Below are 18225 nucleotides of genomic sequence, written 5' to 3'. Positions count from 1 at the left end.
GAAACTCATACAAATATTCCAATTTTATATAGGTACCCAATTTCTGGCCTACAGCCACTCTAACTGTAATATTTTTCCTTGATCCCTCTATGTCAGTGTTCTTTACAGTTGCTGTAGATTTATAATCAGATATTATTGCTACCCTCTCTCTGGTACCATGTGTTCGTTATTTCCAATGGTTGATTCAGGCCAATGAGAGTTGATGGATGAGAAGAGGGAAAAAAAAAAACACATCATATATCTATACAGGAAGGCCATATTGTTTAGTTATTTGGGGACTTTTTGTATTCTCATATTGAGAAGCTATAAGTATAGTTAAATATATACCAACTTCCTTTGATAAGGTTTCTAACCATGACCCTTAGATTTGGCCGTTTGGAAAAAAGTATTGCTCCAGATGGTACTGACCACTGCAAAAACATTACTCAAGAGTTAAAAATGATGAACAAGCAAATCAGAATATAATCACATAAAGTAAGGAAGACAAGTCAAATATAATAACATATTAAAATAGAACTCTTTTTTAATATACTTAAAAACACGTATTTCTTTAATAGCTTGTTTCAAAATGATAAAATCTCACTGGTTCTAATCTAATCACAACATTAACCAGATTTTAATTGAACCAATTGTTCCTAAAAGGAAACCAGTTATTATTTATGTCTTAAGTCAAAACATAAGGTATAAATTAAAATCCATCTGAGCTAAATGTTTCAAGAGCTATTAACAATTAAGAATAATGTAAATGTAGGCAACATACTTAATTTTTCCATAATCTCTTCATCTGTCATTTTGGTCTTCTTTTTCTGTTTGTCAGAAGACTTGGCACCGCTATCAACATTAGAATCACCAACTGGTGCAGGAATAGGGTCAATTACAGACCGTGTATAAATCTGCAGAGAGATAGTTAATTATTGAGATCTGAGGAAAAATATTTTTAGACATTCTTACTGGCATACTATTCAGTTCTTTGATTTTTAACCAAAACTACTTTTCTCCAATGTTCTAAAGAATGAGCATATTTTCAGACTTCTCTTATAAAAGCCTTGTAACTAAGAAGAATAAGTAAGAAAAGTGTGAAACACTTTTCTTTAACACATGATATATAGATTTTAAAAGTCTGTCTAGCAAAATAGCAGATCTGTGAATGAAATTTAAGTTTAACCAATGATATGCTAGCAATGAAGCAAAAAGTACAAAAAGTAAAAATCATGTTCTTACTACAAAAGAGAAATGAACAAAATTATGGAAACCATAATGTTCATATACAAAAAAAATTGCATATTTTTCAGACCACAATGCTATGAAACTTGAAATCAATCATAAGAACAATTTTGGAAGACCACAAATACATGGAGGTTAAAGAACATCCTACTAAAGAATGAACAGATTAACCAAGAAATGAAAAAAGAAAATAAAAAACACATGGAAACAATGGAAAATGGAAACAGGGCCATCAAAAACCTTTTGGATGCATCAAAAGTGGCCATAAGAAGAAAATGCATAGCAACACAGGCCTACCTCAGGAAGCAAAAAAAAGTCTTAAAAAAAAATCTAAACTTACACCTAAAGGAGTTGAAAAAGGAACATCAAGTAAAGTCTACAACCAGCAGAAGGGAAATAATGAAATTAGAACAAAAATAAATCACATTGATGTGGAAAAAAGCTCAGCAGAACAAACCCATGAAACTAGAAGCTGAATCTCAGACAAAATTAATAAAATTGATAAGCCTCTAGACAGATATATCAGAAAGAAAAGAAAAATATCCAAATAAATAAAATCATGAAAGAGAGAGGATAGACCACAGCCAACATGACAGAAATAAAAGAATTCTAAGAGAAAATTATGAAAAATTCTATGCCAACAAATTGTTCAATCTGGAAAAAATGGATAAAGTCCTAGAACCCTATAAACTATCAAAACTGAGATAGAAAAAAATATTGAAACAAGAAAAATTCAAAATTTGAACAAATACAAAAGCAGCAAAGAAACTGAATCAGTAATAAAAAAAATCTCCCAACAAACAAAAGTTCAGGACCAGATGGCTTCCCAGGGGAATTTTATCAGCTATTTAAAGAAGAGTTAAAACCTATTCTTCTCAAACTATTCCAAAGAATAGAAATGGAAGGAGAACTTACAAACTCATTCTGCAAGAATTAACTATTAATTCCCATAGAAACTTATACGCAAAGATGATTTCTACCATTTCATTGTAAACAGCCACTTCTAGGAGGTAAAAGAGGAAAACAGCCCTTCTCTCTCATTAGATCACGACCTAGCGGCAGGCCTCAGAGCCCTTCCTGCTTACTGTGCCAGCATTCTACCACACAGAACCTTCTCCCCCTTTCCTTGTATTGGCACAGGGTAAGAGACAAGACTCTTCCTGTCTCTATCTAAGGTTATTATATTTTTTAAATTCTCCCCTAGCCAGTTGGGAATTTCACTCTCAGAAGCCTCTTGAATGACACCAGGGCTTTAAGAGAAATGTAATCTGGGAGATTATATACACAATTTGGGTGAGAAGTAAGATTTAAGTTTTATTTTATATTATTTTTTTAAAAAGATTTATTTATTTATTTATGATAGACGCACACACACAGAGAGAGAGAGAGAGAGAGAGAGAGGCAGAGACTCAGGCAGAGGGAGAAGCAGGCTCCATGCAGGGAGCCCAATGTGGGACTCAATCCCGGGACTGCAGGATCGCGCCCTGGGCCAGAGGCAGGTGCCAAACTGCCGAGCCACCCAGGAATCCCAGATTTAAGTTTTAGATATAGTAGTTATCTGCATTGAGATAAACAGAGAAAGCCAAATAGATGAATTCTCTGGAAGAGAAGGTGTAATATAGAAAGAAAAAACAATGAGGTAACCATTTTAACTTTTAAGGAAGTCATTTAACTTTAATTTTCAAAAAAACTAGTTTTTTGATGAATGATTTTTAGGTAAAGATCTTCTCGTCAAATTTCCCCACACTGAAGGATTTTGAAAATTAACTACTGGAAGTTAAATACAGATTGCTGTTTTTAAAAAACTCACGTGCCCAGATACCCACAGCCCAATTACTAAGATACCCACAGCCCAATTACTAATCAGTCACGCACTGATTTTGTATGATCCGGTCGTGGGGCAATAACAGGAGGAGCAGCCTCTTCATCATCATCATCTTCCTCTGCTACTACTGCTGCTGTTTCTGAACCCTTGGCACTCAGCTACATTCATCACATGAACAAAGTAAGGAAGACAAGTCAAATATAATGATACATTAAAATAGGATTCTCTCTTTTTTAACATACTTGAAAAAATGTATTTCTTTAGTAGCTCATTTTAAAACAATAAAATCTCTTTGGTTCTAATCTAATCTTTTAAAAATAAAGGTAATTCTATAACTTATAGAAAAGTTTATAAAATAAATGTTTACAGTAAATATCAATTTTTTAAAAGATTTTATTTATTCATGAGAGACACACAAAGAGAGAGAGGGGCAGAGACACAGGCAGAGGGAGAAGCAGGCTCCATGCAGGGAGCCCAATATGGGACTCGACCCGGGGTCTCCAGGATCACACCCTGGGCTGCAGGTGGCGCTAAACTGCTGTGCCACTGGGGCTGTACAAATATCAAATTTTCTTAAGAGAAAATTTATAACTTTTTTTTTAAAGATTTTATTTATTTATTAGAGACACACAGTGAGAGAGAGAGAGAGGCAGAGACACAGGGAGAGGGAGAAGCAGCCTCCATGCAGGGAGCCTGGGTCTCCAGGATCATGCCCTGGGCTGTAGAAGGCGCTAAACCGCTGAGCTAGCAGGGCTGCCCAATTTATAACTTTTTTTAAAAATTTTTTAAAAATTTTTATTTATTTATTTATTTTAATTTATTTATGATAGTCACACAGAGAGAGAGAGAGAGAGAGAGGCAGAGACATAGGCAGAGGGAGAAGCAGGCTCCATGCACCGGGAGCCTAACGTGGGATCGATCCCGGGTCTCCAGGATCGCGCCCTGGGCCAAACGCAGGCGCCAAACCGCTGCGCCACCCAGGGATCCCCAATTTATAACTTTTATATGAGAATTTTATGCTCCTTAAACAAGCCCTAAAAGGAAGCAATTATTTTATTTGTTAAGACTAAAAACTCAGGATGCCTGGGTGGCTCAGCAGTTGAGTGTCTGCCTTTGGCTCAGGGCGTGATCCTGGAATCCCGGGATCGAGTCCCACGTTGGGCTTCCTGCATGGAGCCTGCTTCTCTCTCTGCCTGTGTCTCTGCCTCTCTCTGTGTCTCTCATGAATGAATGAATGAATGAATGAATGAATGAATGAATAACTAAATAAATAAATAAATAAATAAAATCTTTAAAAAAATTAAATTAAAATAAAAGAAGATGTTAACTTTTACACAGAGCTTATTATATACCAGATGTGTGCTAGGTGGGTACTTTACATATTACCACATTTTGTCTTCATATAACTCAAGGAGATTGTTTCTTCCTAATTGAGGAAATTCTGTTTACTTAACATGGCTTCTCTTATCCGCTTAATCAGGTGGCTAGCTTATAAGCATGACTTATAAGATGACTATAATTAATTTTAGAAAGCAAAATAAAAACTGAGATCTGAGGATGCCTAGGTGGCTCAGCGGTTGAGCATCTGCCTTCAGCTCAGGGCATGACCCCGGGGTTCCGGGATGAGTCCCACATCAGGCTCCACGCATGGAGCCTGCTTCTCCCTCTGCCTATGTTTCTGCCTCTCTATGTGTCTCTCATGAATAAATAGATAAAATCTTTTAAAAAAGCAAAAGTGAGATTCGTTTTGGGTAACTTAAGTTAGAACAAGAGCTATAAGAAGTAATATATTAACTTACTGCGGGTGTTCCAGAAGGGAAGCCATCTTTCTCTGAATATGAAACAGAAAATAATGCTAAGTCAACAACTCAAAAAATAAAAACAACTTCTATATATTAAGGGGAAGAAAATACAATGCAGAGCAAGTAAATGTTCTTTGCTTTCATTTTAGGATGAAGCAAATCTTGAGAAAAATGATAATATCAGTATTCAAATAAGAATTTATTCAAGATTGTGCTACCAAATCTCAAATCTTAATGGAACTCTAGATTTACCAAAAATCATTGACTTGTATACTTCAAATGAATGAATTTTATAGCATGTGAACTATATTTCAAGGCAACTATTCAGACAATGGTAATTGTGCAAAGGAAAATTCTTAACATAAATTTTGATCAGTAAAAAAGCATATTCCTAAAGGCAAAACATAGTTCATAAAGACTAAATATCAAAATATTCATTCTGGAGTTTAGAAGAGCAAGTTTTGTTTTTTTTTTTTACTTTTCAAAAGGCCCAGAGACTTTTACATTTTTATACATATATAATATATGTTAAATAATATTAATATAACTATAACTTATGGCTATATTAATATTATTTAACATGTATATTAAAACAACATAAAACATTACTTATATAATATAAATATATAGGTATTTACACAAATAATATATAGTTTTATTAAAGGTACATATTTAATATAACTAACATATATATTAAGTATGCAATATTTAAATAGGGTGAAAAGAATATACCATTTTCTGGGTCAAACATTGACTTAAAAAAATACTAATTTACACAGACTTACTAACAAACACAAAGGCTTTAGGGATGAGTCTGATCTTTTGCTAAGGATGTAAAGGTCAAGATCTAAGTTAAAAAGTCAAGATCATTTGGCCAAGTGGTCTTTATTTCTTCCTTGAGCAAAGACCTTATTTCTGTGAAAATGCAATCAAATTACGTACAATTTTTTTTTTATTTTTATTTATTTATGATAGTCACACAGAGAGAGAGAGAGAGAGGCAGAGACACAGGCAGAGGGAGAAGCAGGCTCCATGCACCGGGAGCCCGACGTGGGATTTGATCCTGGGCCTCCAGGATCGCGCCCTGGGCCAAAGGCAGGCGCTAAACCGCTGCGCCACCCAGGGATCCCAAATTATGTACAATTAATTAAAACTACACGTATGATTTTAGGGGTCAAAGAAACATATTAAAAGATACCCTGGGGGGATGCCTGGGTGGCTCAGCAGTTGAGTGTCTGCCTTTGGCTCAGGCCGTAGTCCCAGGATCCCAGGATCAAGTCCCACATCGGGCTCCCTGCACGCAGCCTGCTTCTCCCTCTGCCTGTGTCTCTGCCTCTCTCTCTTTCTGTGTCTCTCATGAATAAATACATAAAATCTTTAAAGGATCTGTGTGAGGGAGCCTGAGCATCAAAAGAGATTCAAGAGTACAGCAGTCAACTATCATGTACGGACTTTATTCTGATCCTGATTTGAACACATAAATTATTTTTAAAAAACTACTATACTTCAATTCTTATCTAATGATACCCTAATTCAAAGGTATAAAATCTTTTAGTTCTAATGCTTATTTTATGTTTATATATTTGATAAGTTTCAAGTTTTGAGTGGACTTAAGCATTTTTTTACTTTTAAAGTCTGTGTATTTAATATAGCAAACAATCCTCCTGTCCTACTAAAAATAAATGTATTTCTAATTTGAACATGCCTAAAAATCATGATGTGCCTTTCTCTTCCATTGTTGGGAGTCATTCCAAAGCAGTGACACACACACACACACACAAACCAAACAGAAGGCGAAAACACCCACTTTTGGCAAAACTAAGAGATTAATATACTCCCCAGACTCTGAATTCTACCCCAATCAGTTTACAAAAGGCAGATCTACAAAGGGGCAAGAATAAAGACAAAGACCATAGCTTAGCTTTTTATTTTTCCAGAGACATTCTTTTTATGACAATACTGCAATTCCATTTGAATCAGCCTTTTACCATTGTATGACGTCTTACCAGTAGGAGTAAAGCTCAGGTATTTCTGCTTCACTGTGTTGGAGTCATAGAACTTTAAGACATCCAGCACAGCCTGAGGATTCTTCTTTTGCTCTAGTTTGGTGATATTGGAGGTCTGTAATAATCGAGCCCACTGTTCTGGCATGCCCTAACAAAAAGACAGTCAGAAATTAGTTGTTTTGAGTCGCTCCAATAAAATCAACTTCCAGAGGTAAATGACAAAATACATAAAAATACAAGCCAATCAATTATAGGCTTGACTACATTGTAAAAGGTCTTCTTTTTCTAATGGTCTATTTTGCTAAATCTGTTTTGCATTATTTTAACTAATGGGCTCATCTCCCTAAGACAAAGATATAGCAAACCACAACCCCTTTGTAAGAGAAAAGCACTAAGAATTCACAGTTAACATGTAGACAGAAAAGTTAACTTGAAACAATATTACAAGGGAAGTTTTGAGTGCTAATACATAAAGGAGTCCCAACTGGGTAAACTTACAGTAAATTCTCCCGTAACCGCATCAAAGCCAACATGGATGGTATGCTCAAAATCAGATGGAGGAGAAATTTCTGGCCGTTCCTTTTCTTTCTTCTTACTTCCTAAAGGGCATGAAAAAAAAGAATCATTCTATTTAAACAAGATTAATAATAAAGTTACTCATAATCATGTTTCTCCAAAATTAATTAGGAAAAAATTATTCTAGAAGAGATTTCCCCGTAAAAGACACTGGCTTATAGGAAACCGATAAAAGTAAAGTAACCTATTCTGTCTTCAAGCAGGGGTGGGGACAACCACAACTGTGTCCTGATTAAAGAGGTACCTGGACTGACCCTGCACCAGGACTGAATAAAAGAGCACAGGACAGAAGAGATAGCTCTTTAGAACACTGGTTCTCATAAACAGAGGCCTATACTTTCCATACTGAGCAATCTGGAAAACAAAGTCTATCAGATTCTATTTCCATTTGGCTATATTCATCCCAAAAGAACAACTTACATTACTATGACCATGTAGATAATATAGACTGTATAGACAAAGTTTACAATGAGCATGCCATCTTTCTTTAACAACTCTAGTCCTTCCTCTTTTTATTAAAAATAACTGCTACATCTTAAGCCTTGTTTTTCCATGGTTCTACCAATTATTTTTGCTACATTTCTGACACACATCAATAATATTCTCTGTAATTCAAAAACATTTGTTCCTCTCTGCCCCACTAGATGCTTCAAGTCCCCTGGCCATACCCTCCCACACCTCCGCCTTGCTCTCAGATCCTCCTTGCTCTCAGATCCTCCTGTTCTAATCTGCAGTAGTTTATGCCTAGGCTTCACAGTTGTTCTAGGACATTCCTTCTACCCTTGCTAGAATCTATTTTCTGGATATTTTGTTTTCTTCTTTCTGGTTTACCCCTTGATACTTCTTGACCATATATATACATATTTAGGTTGAAAATGTTTCCCCACCTCAGAACTTCTAACTTCCAGTGCTGCTATTCAGGTCAATGCCATTTTGAACTACTGCTGAAAATCAAAATCAATTGTCCATCTATGCCTGTGTCTATTTCTAGATGCATAACCTTGTTGCAATAATTTATCTTTATGCCAAATACGAGCCTGCCTTGACAGTTGTAGTTTAAAAATAAGCATTGAAACCACATAATATAAGCCTTATAATTTTTTCCTTTTTCAAAGCTGTTTGACTACCCTAGGTCCTTTGCTGAGATTTTGATTGGAATTATATTGAATCTATAGATCAATTTAGGGAGAACTGATTTTTTAACAATAGTGAGCTTTCAGGACACCTGGGTGGCTCAGTGGTTTAGCACCTGCCTTTGGCCTAGGACGTGATCCTAGAGTCCCAAGATTGAGTCTCATATTGGGCTTCCTGTGTGGAGCCTGCTTCTCCCTCTGCCTGTCTTTGCCCCCTCCCCACTCCTCTCTGTCTCTCATGAATAAATAAATAATAAAAATCTTTTAAAAAATACTGAGCTTTCTAATCCATGAACACAGTGAATGTCTCCATTTATTCAGGTCTTTTAAAACTTCTATCAGCAATATTTTATAGTTACCACTCTACAGATCTGTCACTGCTTTTGTCAAATTTCTGCCTCGGTATTTCAAAATTTCTGTTGCAATTGGTTTTGCATTTGCTTCTTTATTTATTATACAACTTTAGGTATTGGTGGCTTTAATGTCAAAACAGGTAGGGAGTGTTCTAGTTTTTAGAATGCAAAGTACTAGCAATTATTGAACTTTGGAAAGGTTTTCTGGTTAAATATGATATGTTTTACCAGTTAAAAATATTCTATGTAAAAGCACTTGGTCTGGGGGGGGGGGTCACTTTTTTTTTTTTTTTAAATAAACTCTACCTAAAAGGAGGCTCAAACTCATGACCCCAAAGAGTAATATGCTCTACTGACTGAGCCAGCCAGGTCCCCTGCAAATGGTACCGCTTTTTAAATTTGGTTTTCAACTTTTTCTTTTTTAAGATTTTATTTATTTATTTGACAGAGGGAGAGCACAAGCAGGAGTAGCAACAGACTGAAGGAGTGGGAGAAGCAGGCTCTCTGCTAGGCAGAGAGCCTGATATGGGGCTTGATCCCAGGACCCTGAGATCATGATCTGAGACAAAGGCAGACACTTAACTCACTAGGCCACTCATGTGCCCTGGTTCTCAACTGCCCATTGATGGTATAGAGAAACACAACTGATTCCTGATACCGATATACTGAAATCTTACTTTATCTTTTTTAGCTCCAGCAGCTTCTTTGTAGCTATCACAAGATTTCATATAAAAATTCAATCATATTTTTTTGTGAATAAAGGTTTACTTCTATCTCATTCTGAATTCCCTTCATATCTTTTTCTTGCCTTACTTCACTGGCTACAACCTCTAGCACACTACTGAATAAAAGCAGTGAGAAGAAAAATCTTTGCATTTTTTTGGATCTTAAAGGGAAAAGCCTTTTTTTTTTTTTTTTTTACTATTAAATTTGATGCTAGTGTAAGTTTTTCAAAGATGTTCTTTATCAGGTTAAAGGCTTTTCTTTGTATTTCACGTTTGCTGAATGTTTTTATCAGAAAGGAATACAGATTTTGTTAAATGCTTTTTCTACAACTAATGAGGTGAACATACATTTTATCTTTCTTATATTGTTAATATAATAAATTATACTGATTAACTTCCAAATGTTACACCAACCTTGCATTCCTGAAATGAAAACCACTTGGTCACTGTGTACTATTCCCCCTTTCATATACAGTGAGATTCTAATTGCTAAAATCTTTTTTTTTTTTTAATTTCTATTTATTTATGATAGTCACACAGAGAGAGAGAGAGAGAGAGGCAGAGACGCAGGCAGAGGGAGAAGCAGGCTCCATGCACCGGGAGCCCGACGTGGGACTCGATCCCGGGTCTCCAGGATCGCGCCCTGGGCCAAAGGCAGGCGCCAAACCGCTGCGCCACCCAGGGATCCCTAATTGCTAAAATCTTGCTAAGATTTTACATCTATATTGATGAGAAATATTGGTATCTAGCTTTCTTTTTTGTAATGTCTTTGGTTGTGGTATCAGGGTAACACTGATCTCATAAAGTAAATTGGGAAGTATTCCTTTCCATTCAATTTTCTGGAAGATTATGTAGAACCGTTGATAGTTCTTCCTTAAATGTTTGGTACAACTCACCAATGGAGCTGTATGGGTCTGTTTCTTTGTGGAAGGTTGTTAACTACAAACTAAATTTTCCTAGAGATGTAGTGTTTTTAGGTTATTTCTTCTTGAATGAATTTTGAAAACTTGTCTTTCAAGAAATTTTCCTACTTTATCTAATGTGTTGAATTTGTTACCTTATCATTTTTAATATCTGTAAAAATGCCACTTTTCTTTTCTTTTTTCTTTCTTTGATATAAAGAGAGCATAAGCAGGCAGAGTGGCAGGCAGAGGGAGAGGGAGAAGCAGGATCCCCGCTGAGCAGAGCAACTGATGTGGGGCTTGATCTCAGGACTTCAGGATCATGACCTGAGCTGGAGGCAGATGCTTAATCAACTGAGGCACCCAGGCGCCTTTCATTCTTTTTTTAAAGATTTTAGTTATTTATTTATTCATGAGAGAGAGAGAGAGAGAGAGAGAGAGAGAGAGAAGCAGAGACACAAGCAGAGGGAGAAGCAGGCTCCATGCAGGGAGCCCGACGCGGGACTCGATCCCAGGACTCCAGGATCACACCCTGGGCCAAAGGCAGGCGCTAAACCGCTGAGCCACCCATGGATTCCCCCCTCTTTCATTCTTAATACTGATAATTTGTGGCTTCTCCCCGCCCCCCCCCATTTCACTTTGCCTAGGTTTATCCATTTTACTGATATTCTCAATAAATCAGCTTGTGGTTTCACTGATTTTTCTTTTTATTGTATTGATCTTCACTTTGAATTTTGTTCTTTTCTTCCATACATTCAATCTCATTTGCTCTTCCTTTCTAGATTATTAAGATGGCTTTGCTTAAGTCGTTGACTTAAAATCTTTTTCTCTTCTCATACTATAAATTTTCTTCTAAGTACTGCCTTAGCAGCATCATACAGATATTGATGCTGTGAATTTTCATTTTCATTCCATTTAATATACTTCCTAATATCTTTTTGATTTCTTCATTTATTTGGAAGTGTGTTTTTTCCCCTGAATATTTCCAGAGATTTTTCTGTTAATTTTTAATTTAATTACATTGTGGTCATACAATATACTTTGTGTGATTTGAATTCTTCTAAATTTATTAGACTTTTAAAAATCTCCCTAGAATGTGATCTCAGTTAAGTGTTCCATGTTCACTTAAAAAAGTATATTCTCAAGGTGGAATGTGCTATAATGTCAACTGGTCAGAGTTGATTGATAGTTTCAGCAATTTTCTGTCTACTGGCTCTACCAATTACTGAGAGAAGTATACTGGAATCTCCAACTATAATGGGATTTATCTATTTCTCCTTAAAACTGTATCTGTTTTTATTTCATGTATTTTAAAGCTCTAGTATTAAGTGTACAAATGTTTACTTCTATTATTTCCTCTTCATGAACTGACCTTATTACCATTATAAAATAACCTATTCCTTACCTTTATCCCTTAAATATTTAGAGTAATATTTTTTGCTCCAAAATCTATTTTATCTGATTTTAGCCAGTCCAGGTTTCTTTTCACTGTTAGTATGCTTAACAAAAATCCTGTTATTTGACCTATTTCTTGGTTTTATGTTTTTAAAGTGGATTTTTATAAATAGCATATGATTAGTAATCTAATAACCTCTGCTTTTTAATTGGGGTGCCTAGATCAGTTACATTTAATGTGATTATTGACATAGCTGGACTTACTTTTTCTTTTTCCTTCCTTCCTCCTCCCTCCCTCCCTCTCTCTCTCTTTCCTCTCTTTCAGTAGGCTCCACCCTCAGTGTAGAGCCCAATTCAGGGCTTGAACTCACAACCCTGAGATCAAGACCTGAGCTGAGATCAAGAGTCGGACACTCAACCAATTGAGCCACCCAGGAGCCCCTGATGTAGCTGGGTTTAAACTAGCCATTCCATTGTTTTCTAATGGTCTCTATTCTTTGTTTACATTTTCCTCTTTTTTTCCTTTGGATTAAAAGTATTTTTTATAATTCCCCTTTTATCTCCTTTGTCGTTTAAGCAATAATTCTTTATATACCATAAAGTTCATCTGAGTTTTAATATACAGAGAGAGTTGTGTAACCATTACCACAACCTAACTGTGGACATTTTCATCATCCCTAAAAGCAACCTTGTACTCATTAGCAATCGCTCCTCATTGTTTCCTCTCCCCTCCCAAGCTCTGCGTAACCACTAATCTTCCTTCACCACACATTTGTCTATTCTGGCCATTTCATATAAATAGGGCCACACAACACGCAGTCTTTTGTAAATGGCTTAAAAAAAGATTTTATTTATTTATTCATGAGAGACACACAGAGAGGGGCAGAGACACAGGCAGAGGGAGAAGCAGGCTCCATGCAGGGAGCCCAATGTGGGACTGGATCCCGGGACTCCAGGGTCACACCCTGGGCCAAAGGCAGGCACTAAACTGCTGAGCGACCCAGGTATCCCTTTACTTATTTTTGAGGTTCATCTATGTGATAGAACATATCACAGGACTTCACTTCTTAAATAGGGACTTCATTTCTTAAAAACTGGATGTTTTTTAGAGATTTAGATTGGGAAAAACATTTTACCATTTTTAGTGATTTTCATTTCTTTCTTTTTTTTTTAATTTTTATTTATTTATGATAGTTACACACACAGAGAGAGAGAGAGAGGCGCAGAGACACAGGCAGAGGGAGAAGCAGGCTCCACGCACCGGGAGCCCGACGCGGGACCCGATCCCGGGTCTCCGGGATCGCGCCCTGGGCCAAAGGCAGGCGCCAAACCGCTGCGCCACCCAGGGATCCCTGATTTTCATTTCTTTATGCAGATCTACATTTTCCTCTGACAACATTTTCCTTCTGCCTGAAATATTTGGTTTAATATTTCTTATAGGGCAGGTCTGCTGCTGAAAAATTCTTTCAGCCTTTATACATTTAAAAATCTTTGTTTCCCCTTCATTTTTGAGATATGTTCACAAGATACAGAATTCTAAGTTGATAAGAGTCTTCCTTTCAATACTTTAAAAAATTTTTTAAAAGATTTTATTTGTTTATTTGGGAGAGTGAGAGCACAAGCAGGGGGAGGAGCAGAGGGAGGGGGAGGAGCAGACTCCCTGCTGAGCAGGGAGCCCTCCAGCCCAGGGGCTTGAGAGGGGCTCTATCCCAGGACTCTGGGATCATGACCTGAGTGGAAAACAGATGCTTAACTGACCAAGCCATCCAGGTGCCCCTCTTTTAGTACTTTAAAGATATTCCTTCTTCTATGATGCACTGTTACTTCCATGAAGTCCACTGTCATATTTTGTTCCTTTTAGGTAATGTGTCTTTTCTTTCTGGCAGCTTATTTTTGGGCTTACAAAAATAAGCTTTTTTGTTTTTTAATCGATTTTTTAGAGCAGTTTTAGGTTCAAGAAAATTGAGCCAAAGGTCTGAAAGCTTTTAAAATTTTCTCTTTATCGGGATCCCTGGGTGGCGCAGCAGTTTGGCACCTGCCTTTGACCCAGGGCGCAATCCTGGAGACCCGGGATCGAATCTCACATCGGGCTCCCGGTGCATGGAGCTTGCTTCTCCCTCTGCCTATGTCTCTGCCTCTCTCTGTGTGACTATCATAAATAAATAAAAATTTTAAAAAATTTTTTTCTCTTTATCACCTGTTTTAAACAATTTGATTATGTGCTGTGGTTGTAGTTTTCATCACGTTTCTTGTGCTTGGAATTCACTGAACTTCTTGAATCTATGGCTTTACAGCTTTCATTAAATTTGTAAAGTTTTCAGCTTTTTAAAAAAAAAGTTTTTTTTTTAAACATTTCCCCTTCCCATTTTTTGGAAACTTCAATTACAGTTTTATTACGTCTGCATGCAATTTGTCCCATAGCCATTCATTTTTGTTTCTGTTTTTTTTCTTCTAAGTTTCATTTTACATGGTTTCTATGGTCTTCAAATTCACTTATCTTTTCTTCTAAAATGCCTAATTTACTGTTAATCTTGTCCATTGTATTTTCGAAATCTAGAATTTTGATTTGTTCTTTTTTCTATCTTCCAGCATTACTTCTAAATATGCTGAATCGTTCCTTTGGGTTCTTCATATGGAATACAATCATTTCACCATTTTAATGTCCTTGCCTACTAATTCTATCAACTGTATCACTTCTGGATTGATTCCAATTGACTGATTTTACTCATTATGGGTCTTTGCATGCCTGGAAAATACTGAATGGATGCCAGACACTGAAAACTGTTCCTTGGTAATTGCTAGATATTTTTGTATTCCTATAAACATTGGTGAGCTTTGTTCTGAGACACAGATAGGTGATTCTTAGCTGTTTACTCATAGAGGGGAGAAACAAATTTAGAAACAGTTGGCGCGTTAGGTATTAAAGTTTTGTTAGGCAATATTGGAGCAACATTTAATCTAGAGCTAATTCTGCCCCAATTCGGAGGAAAGGTCTCTATTCTATGATTCTTATTCTGAATGGTGGGAATAGGAAATATCCTGTGCCCTGTGTGAGCATTGCAGATAGTTTCCTCTCATCATTCCCAGTGGTTCCTTTTCCAGTCTGGGTAGTTATTCTCACATACATGTGCTACTGAACACTCAAGGGAGACCTCTACAGATTTTTCTCTCTGTGTGTATACAAACTAGCTGCCTTGACGTCACCCAAATTCCAGCTCTCTTTCTTAGCTCTAGGAGACGACCTAATTGTCCCTCCCTGTGCTGCAACCTGGCAACTCATTCCAAGCAGTAAGCTAGGTCAATTGTAGGACTCCCCTCAATTGTTTTCCATCTCTTGGGATGGATTTCCTTTATTTCTGATATACAACATCATGAAAACCATTGCTTTATTTTTCCCCAGTGTTTTAGTTCTTTCAATTGGAAGGGCAAAATCTAGTCCCTGTTACTCCATCTTTTTTCTTTCTAGTCCCTGTTACTCCATCTTTTTTCTTTTTTTTTTTTTTAAAGATTCTATTTATTTATTCATGAGAGGAGAGAGAGAGAGAGAGAGAGGCAGGCAGAGACACAGGCAGAGGGAGAAGCAGGCTCCATGCAGGGAGTCTGACGTGTGACTTGATTCCGGGTCTCCAGGATCAGGCCCTGGGCTGAAGGCGGTGCTAAACCGCTGAGCCACCCGGGGTGCCCTCCTGTTACTCCATCTTGACTGGAAATATAATAGGTTTTGCTGTCATATCTGTGGTATTATGAAATTTCAGGATGATATGATTTGATGTGGTCTTTACTCTTTCATTGTGATGAAGATTCAGTGAATCCCTTCCATTTGGAAATCATATTCTTCAGATATGGGAAATTTGTTCTATCATTTCTTAGATTATTTTATTCGTTCATTAAGTTTTATCAGCATATCATATATTTCCTCTCATATTTTCCATCTTTGTAGTTTTGTTTAATAATCTGGGAGAATTTTCTTGATTGTCTTCCAATCTTCCACCTATTGATATCTTTTTTTTTTTTTTTTTTTTTTTAAATTTTTATTTATTTATGATAGTCACACAGAGAGAGGGAGAGAGAGGCAGAGACACAGGCAGAGGGAGAAGCAGGCTCCATGCACCGGGAGCCTGATGTGGGATTCGATCCCGGGTCTCCAGGATCGTGCCCTGGACCAAAGGCAGGCGCCAAACCGCTGCGCCACCCAGGGATCCCTATTGATATCTTTTGTTTTGGTAATATTAAATGTTGACTTCCTAAGAATTATTTCTCATTGCTTCTGATCGTTCTGACAATACTTTCCTTGTTTCATGGATGCCAGTGATCTTCTCTTTGAAGATTACACAGTTTGTGTGTATAGATTGGTTTTCTTCACCCTACATTGTCTGTTCTAATTCCTTTTTATCCTCTGTTGTTTTGTACTCTCTTCTATTACAGCAAGGGTTTTCTCAAATGTCTGGTAATTCTTTGCTATATATTCATACAGAGGAATATTTGTTTTTTAAAGATTTTATTTATTTATTTATTCATGACAGAGAGAGAGAGAGAGGCAGAGATGCAGGCAGAGGGAGAAGCAGGATCCATGCAAGGAGCCCGACGTGGGACTTGATCCCAGGTCTCCAGGATCACGCCCCGGGCCAAAGGCAGCACTAAGTCGCTGAGCCACCTGGGCATCCCCATACAGAGGAATATTAAAAAGTTAACTGAGAGATATATCAGCCTTTTCATTAAAGATGGGTGGGGGGTGGGGTACCTAAAGTATTTTTTTTCAGAGCATTCTGTTTATCCAGAGAAAAATCTTCCAATCTCTAGTCTGAGGGCTTTGAGTCAAGCTACAAGTATTCTGAAAGCAGGTTAGAGGAAACAAATTTAATGTTAACTTGCATTGAATCTGCCCTTCTTTTCTTTTTTCAGTTTCAGAATTCAGTGATTCATTAACCATCCACCACATATAATACTCAGTGCTCATTATATCAAGTGTCCTCCTTAATGTCCATCAACCAGTTATCCCATCCCCCACCTACCTCCCTTCAAATAACCCTCAGTTTGTTTCCTACAGTTAAGGAATCTGCCTTATTCTGGTGACTCCTCTGACAAGAATGAGGGGCTTCTTGGTTTAATTTCTCCTTGAATACAAATAAACATCAGTTTGTTCTTTTTTTCTACCTGAGGATGGGACTTAAAAACATTTTCATTGGCTACATGGGGTAAAGAAGGGGTCCTAAGGGGCTTCTGATTCCTCCTACACAGATTTTCAACTAATTCCTCCCCCTTTTCAGCCTGTGTATTATATATCTCCCCCACTCCACCACACACACACGTGATGTTGTATGTCTCTAAACCCTAAGCCTCTGAGATTTTTACAAGGAAAATTGTTCACTTCTCACAGACATTCCCATTTGCATATGCAAGTGGATAGGTCCTCATCTGTTCAGTCAGTTGCCACTTTTCCACCCTTCTATCTTTCAAGTATGTACTGAAATCTCTTGTATACTATGTCCCTTCTATTTTCTTTGCTCTTATGATATTAAAAGAAAATTTGTTATTTTACTTGGGTCTGAGGAGGGATAGGGATAGCAAATAGAGGCATGTGGTCAGTTTGCTATGCTGTCAATCTGCTTAAATTCTCCTAATATAAAAGCTAAAAGTCATGTTCTTTGATAGGTCTGCATATCTACAGTTGGAATGTTACTGTACACCGCACCACTCTCTGTTTACAAGATGCTACTGACCTAGCACTAGTGGGAAGCATACTATTTTTTTTGACTAGTGAGGATAAATTTGTGACTAATGTCCATCTCCTTTCTAGGTTTCTTCGATACATATTTATTTACAAGAGATCTGACTATGGTAAGTGGGCAGGGTGCATTAGGTGTGGCAAGGAGCAGAGGGAAATGCAACTGTTAAACCTAGTATAAATTTTGCCATCTCTACTGAAATGCACAATTCCATCTATCAAAAATAACTGCTCATTTTCAACTACACTATGAGTGTTCTGATATCATGCTCTCTACTTCTCTTTTAGAAGATTCTTTAGAAGTCCCTAGACTCATAACTCAGTATCCTGCATAGAGGAAATATTTATTAACCAACTATAAACTAATAGTTTACTTTTTATATGGCTCTGAACTGATGACAGAAAAACAACTTCATGCATTATAAAAGTACTCATTTCCTCTTCTTTAAAAAAAAAAAAAAAAAAACCTGCTCAGTATTCCACTTCTGATATACATATGGTTGGCAAAGATACTATTTTATTAAATGACCTTGATTATAGATGACTGGTCCAAGGTAGG

General features: G+C 36.9%; 1 protein-coding gene across 4 annotated transcripts in view; it reads right to left on the bottom strand.

The window, feature by feature from the left end:
• Positions 1–18225, bottom strand: part of PAK2 (p21 (RAC1) activated kinase 2) — an 89672-nt gene that overhangs the window by 17955 nt on the left and 53492 nt on the right. For all 4 annotated transcript variants that reach the window (XR_007408049.1, XM_025473919.3, XM_049105569.1 and 1 more), the window contains exons 3-7: positions 7356–7456; positions 6858–7005; positions 4849–4880; positions 3100–3207; positions 761–893 (exon numbers count right to left, since the gene is read on the bottom strand). Coding sequence is in view for 3 of the 4 variants with exons in the window: in XM_025473919.3 (XP_025329704.1) it covers positions 761–893; positions 3100–3207; positions 4849–4880; positions 6858–7005; positions 7356–7456 (522 nt within the window). In the remaining variant the exon portion in view is untranslated. The remainder of the gene's footprint in view (positions 1–760; positions 894–3099; positions 3208–4848; positions 4881–6857; positions 7006–7355; positions 7457–18225) is intronic.

This window comes from Canis lupus, chromosome 33, assembly GCF_003254725.2.
Source record: "Canis lupus dingo isolate Sandy chromosome 33, ASM325472v2, whole genome shotgun sequence".
NCBI classification, from domain to species: domain Eukaryota; kingdom Metazoa; phylum Chordata; class Mammalia; order Carnivora; family Canidae; genus Canis; species Canis lupus.
The sequence above is the reverse complement of the archived record's forward strand: the minus strand, read 5'-3'. Positions and strand labels throughout refer to the sequence as shown.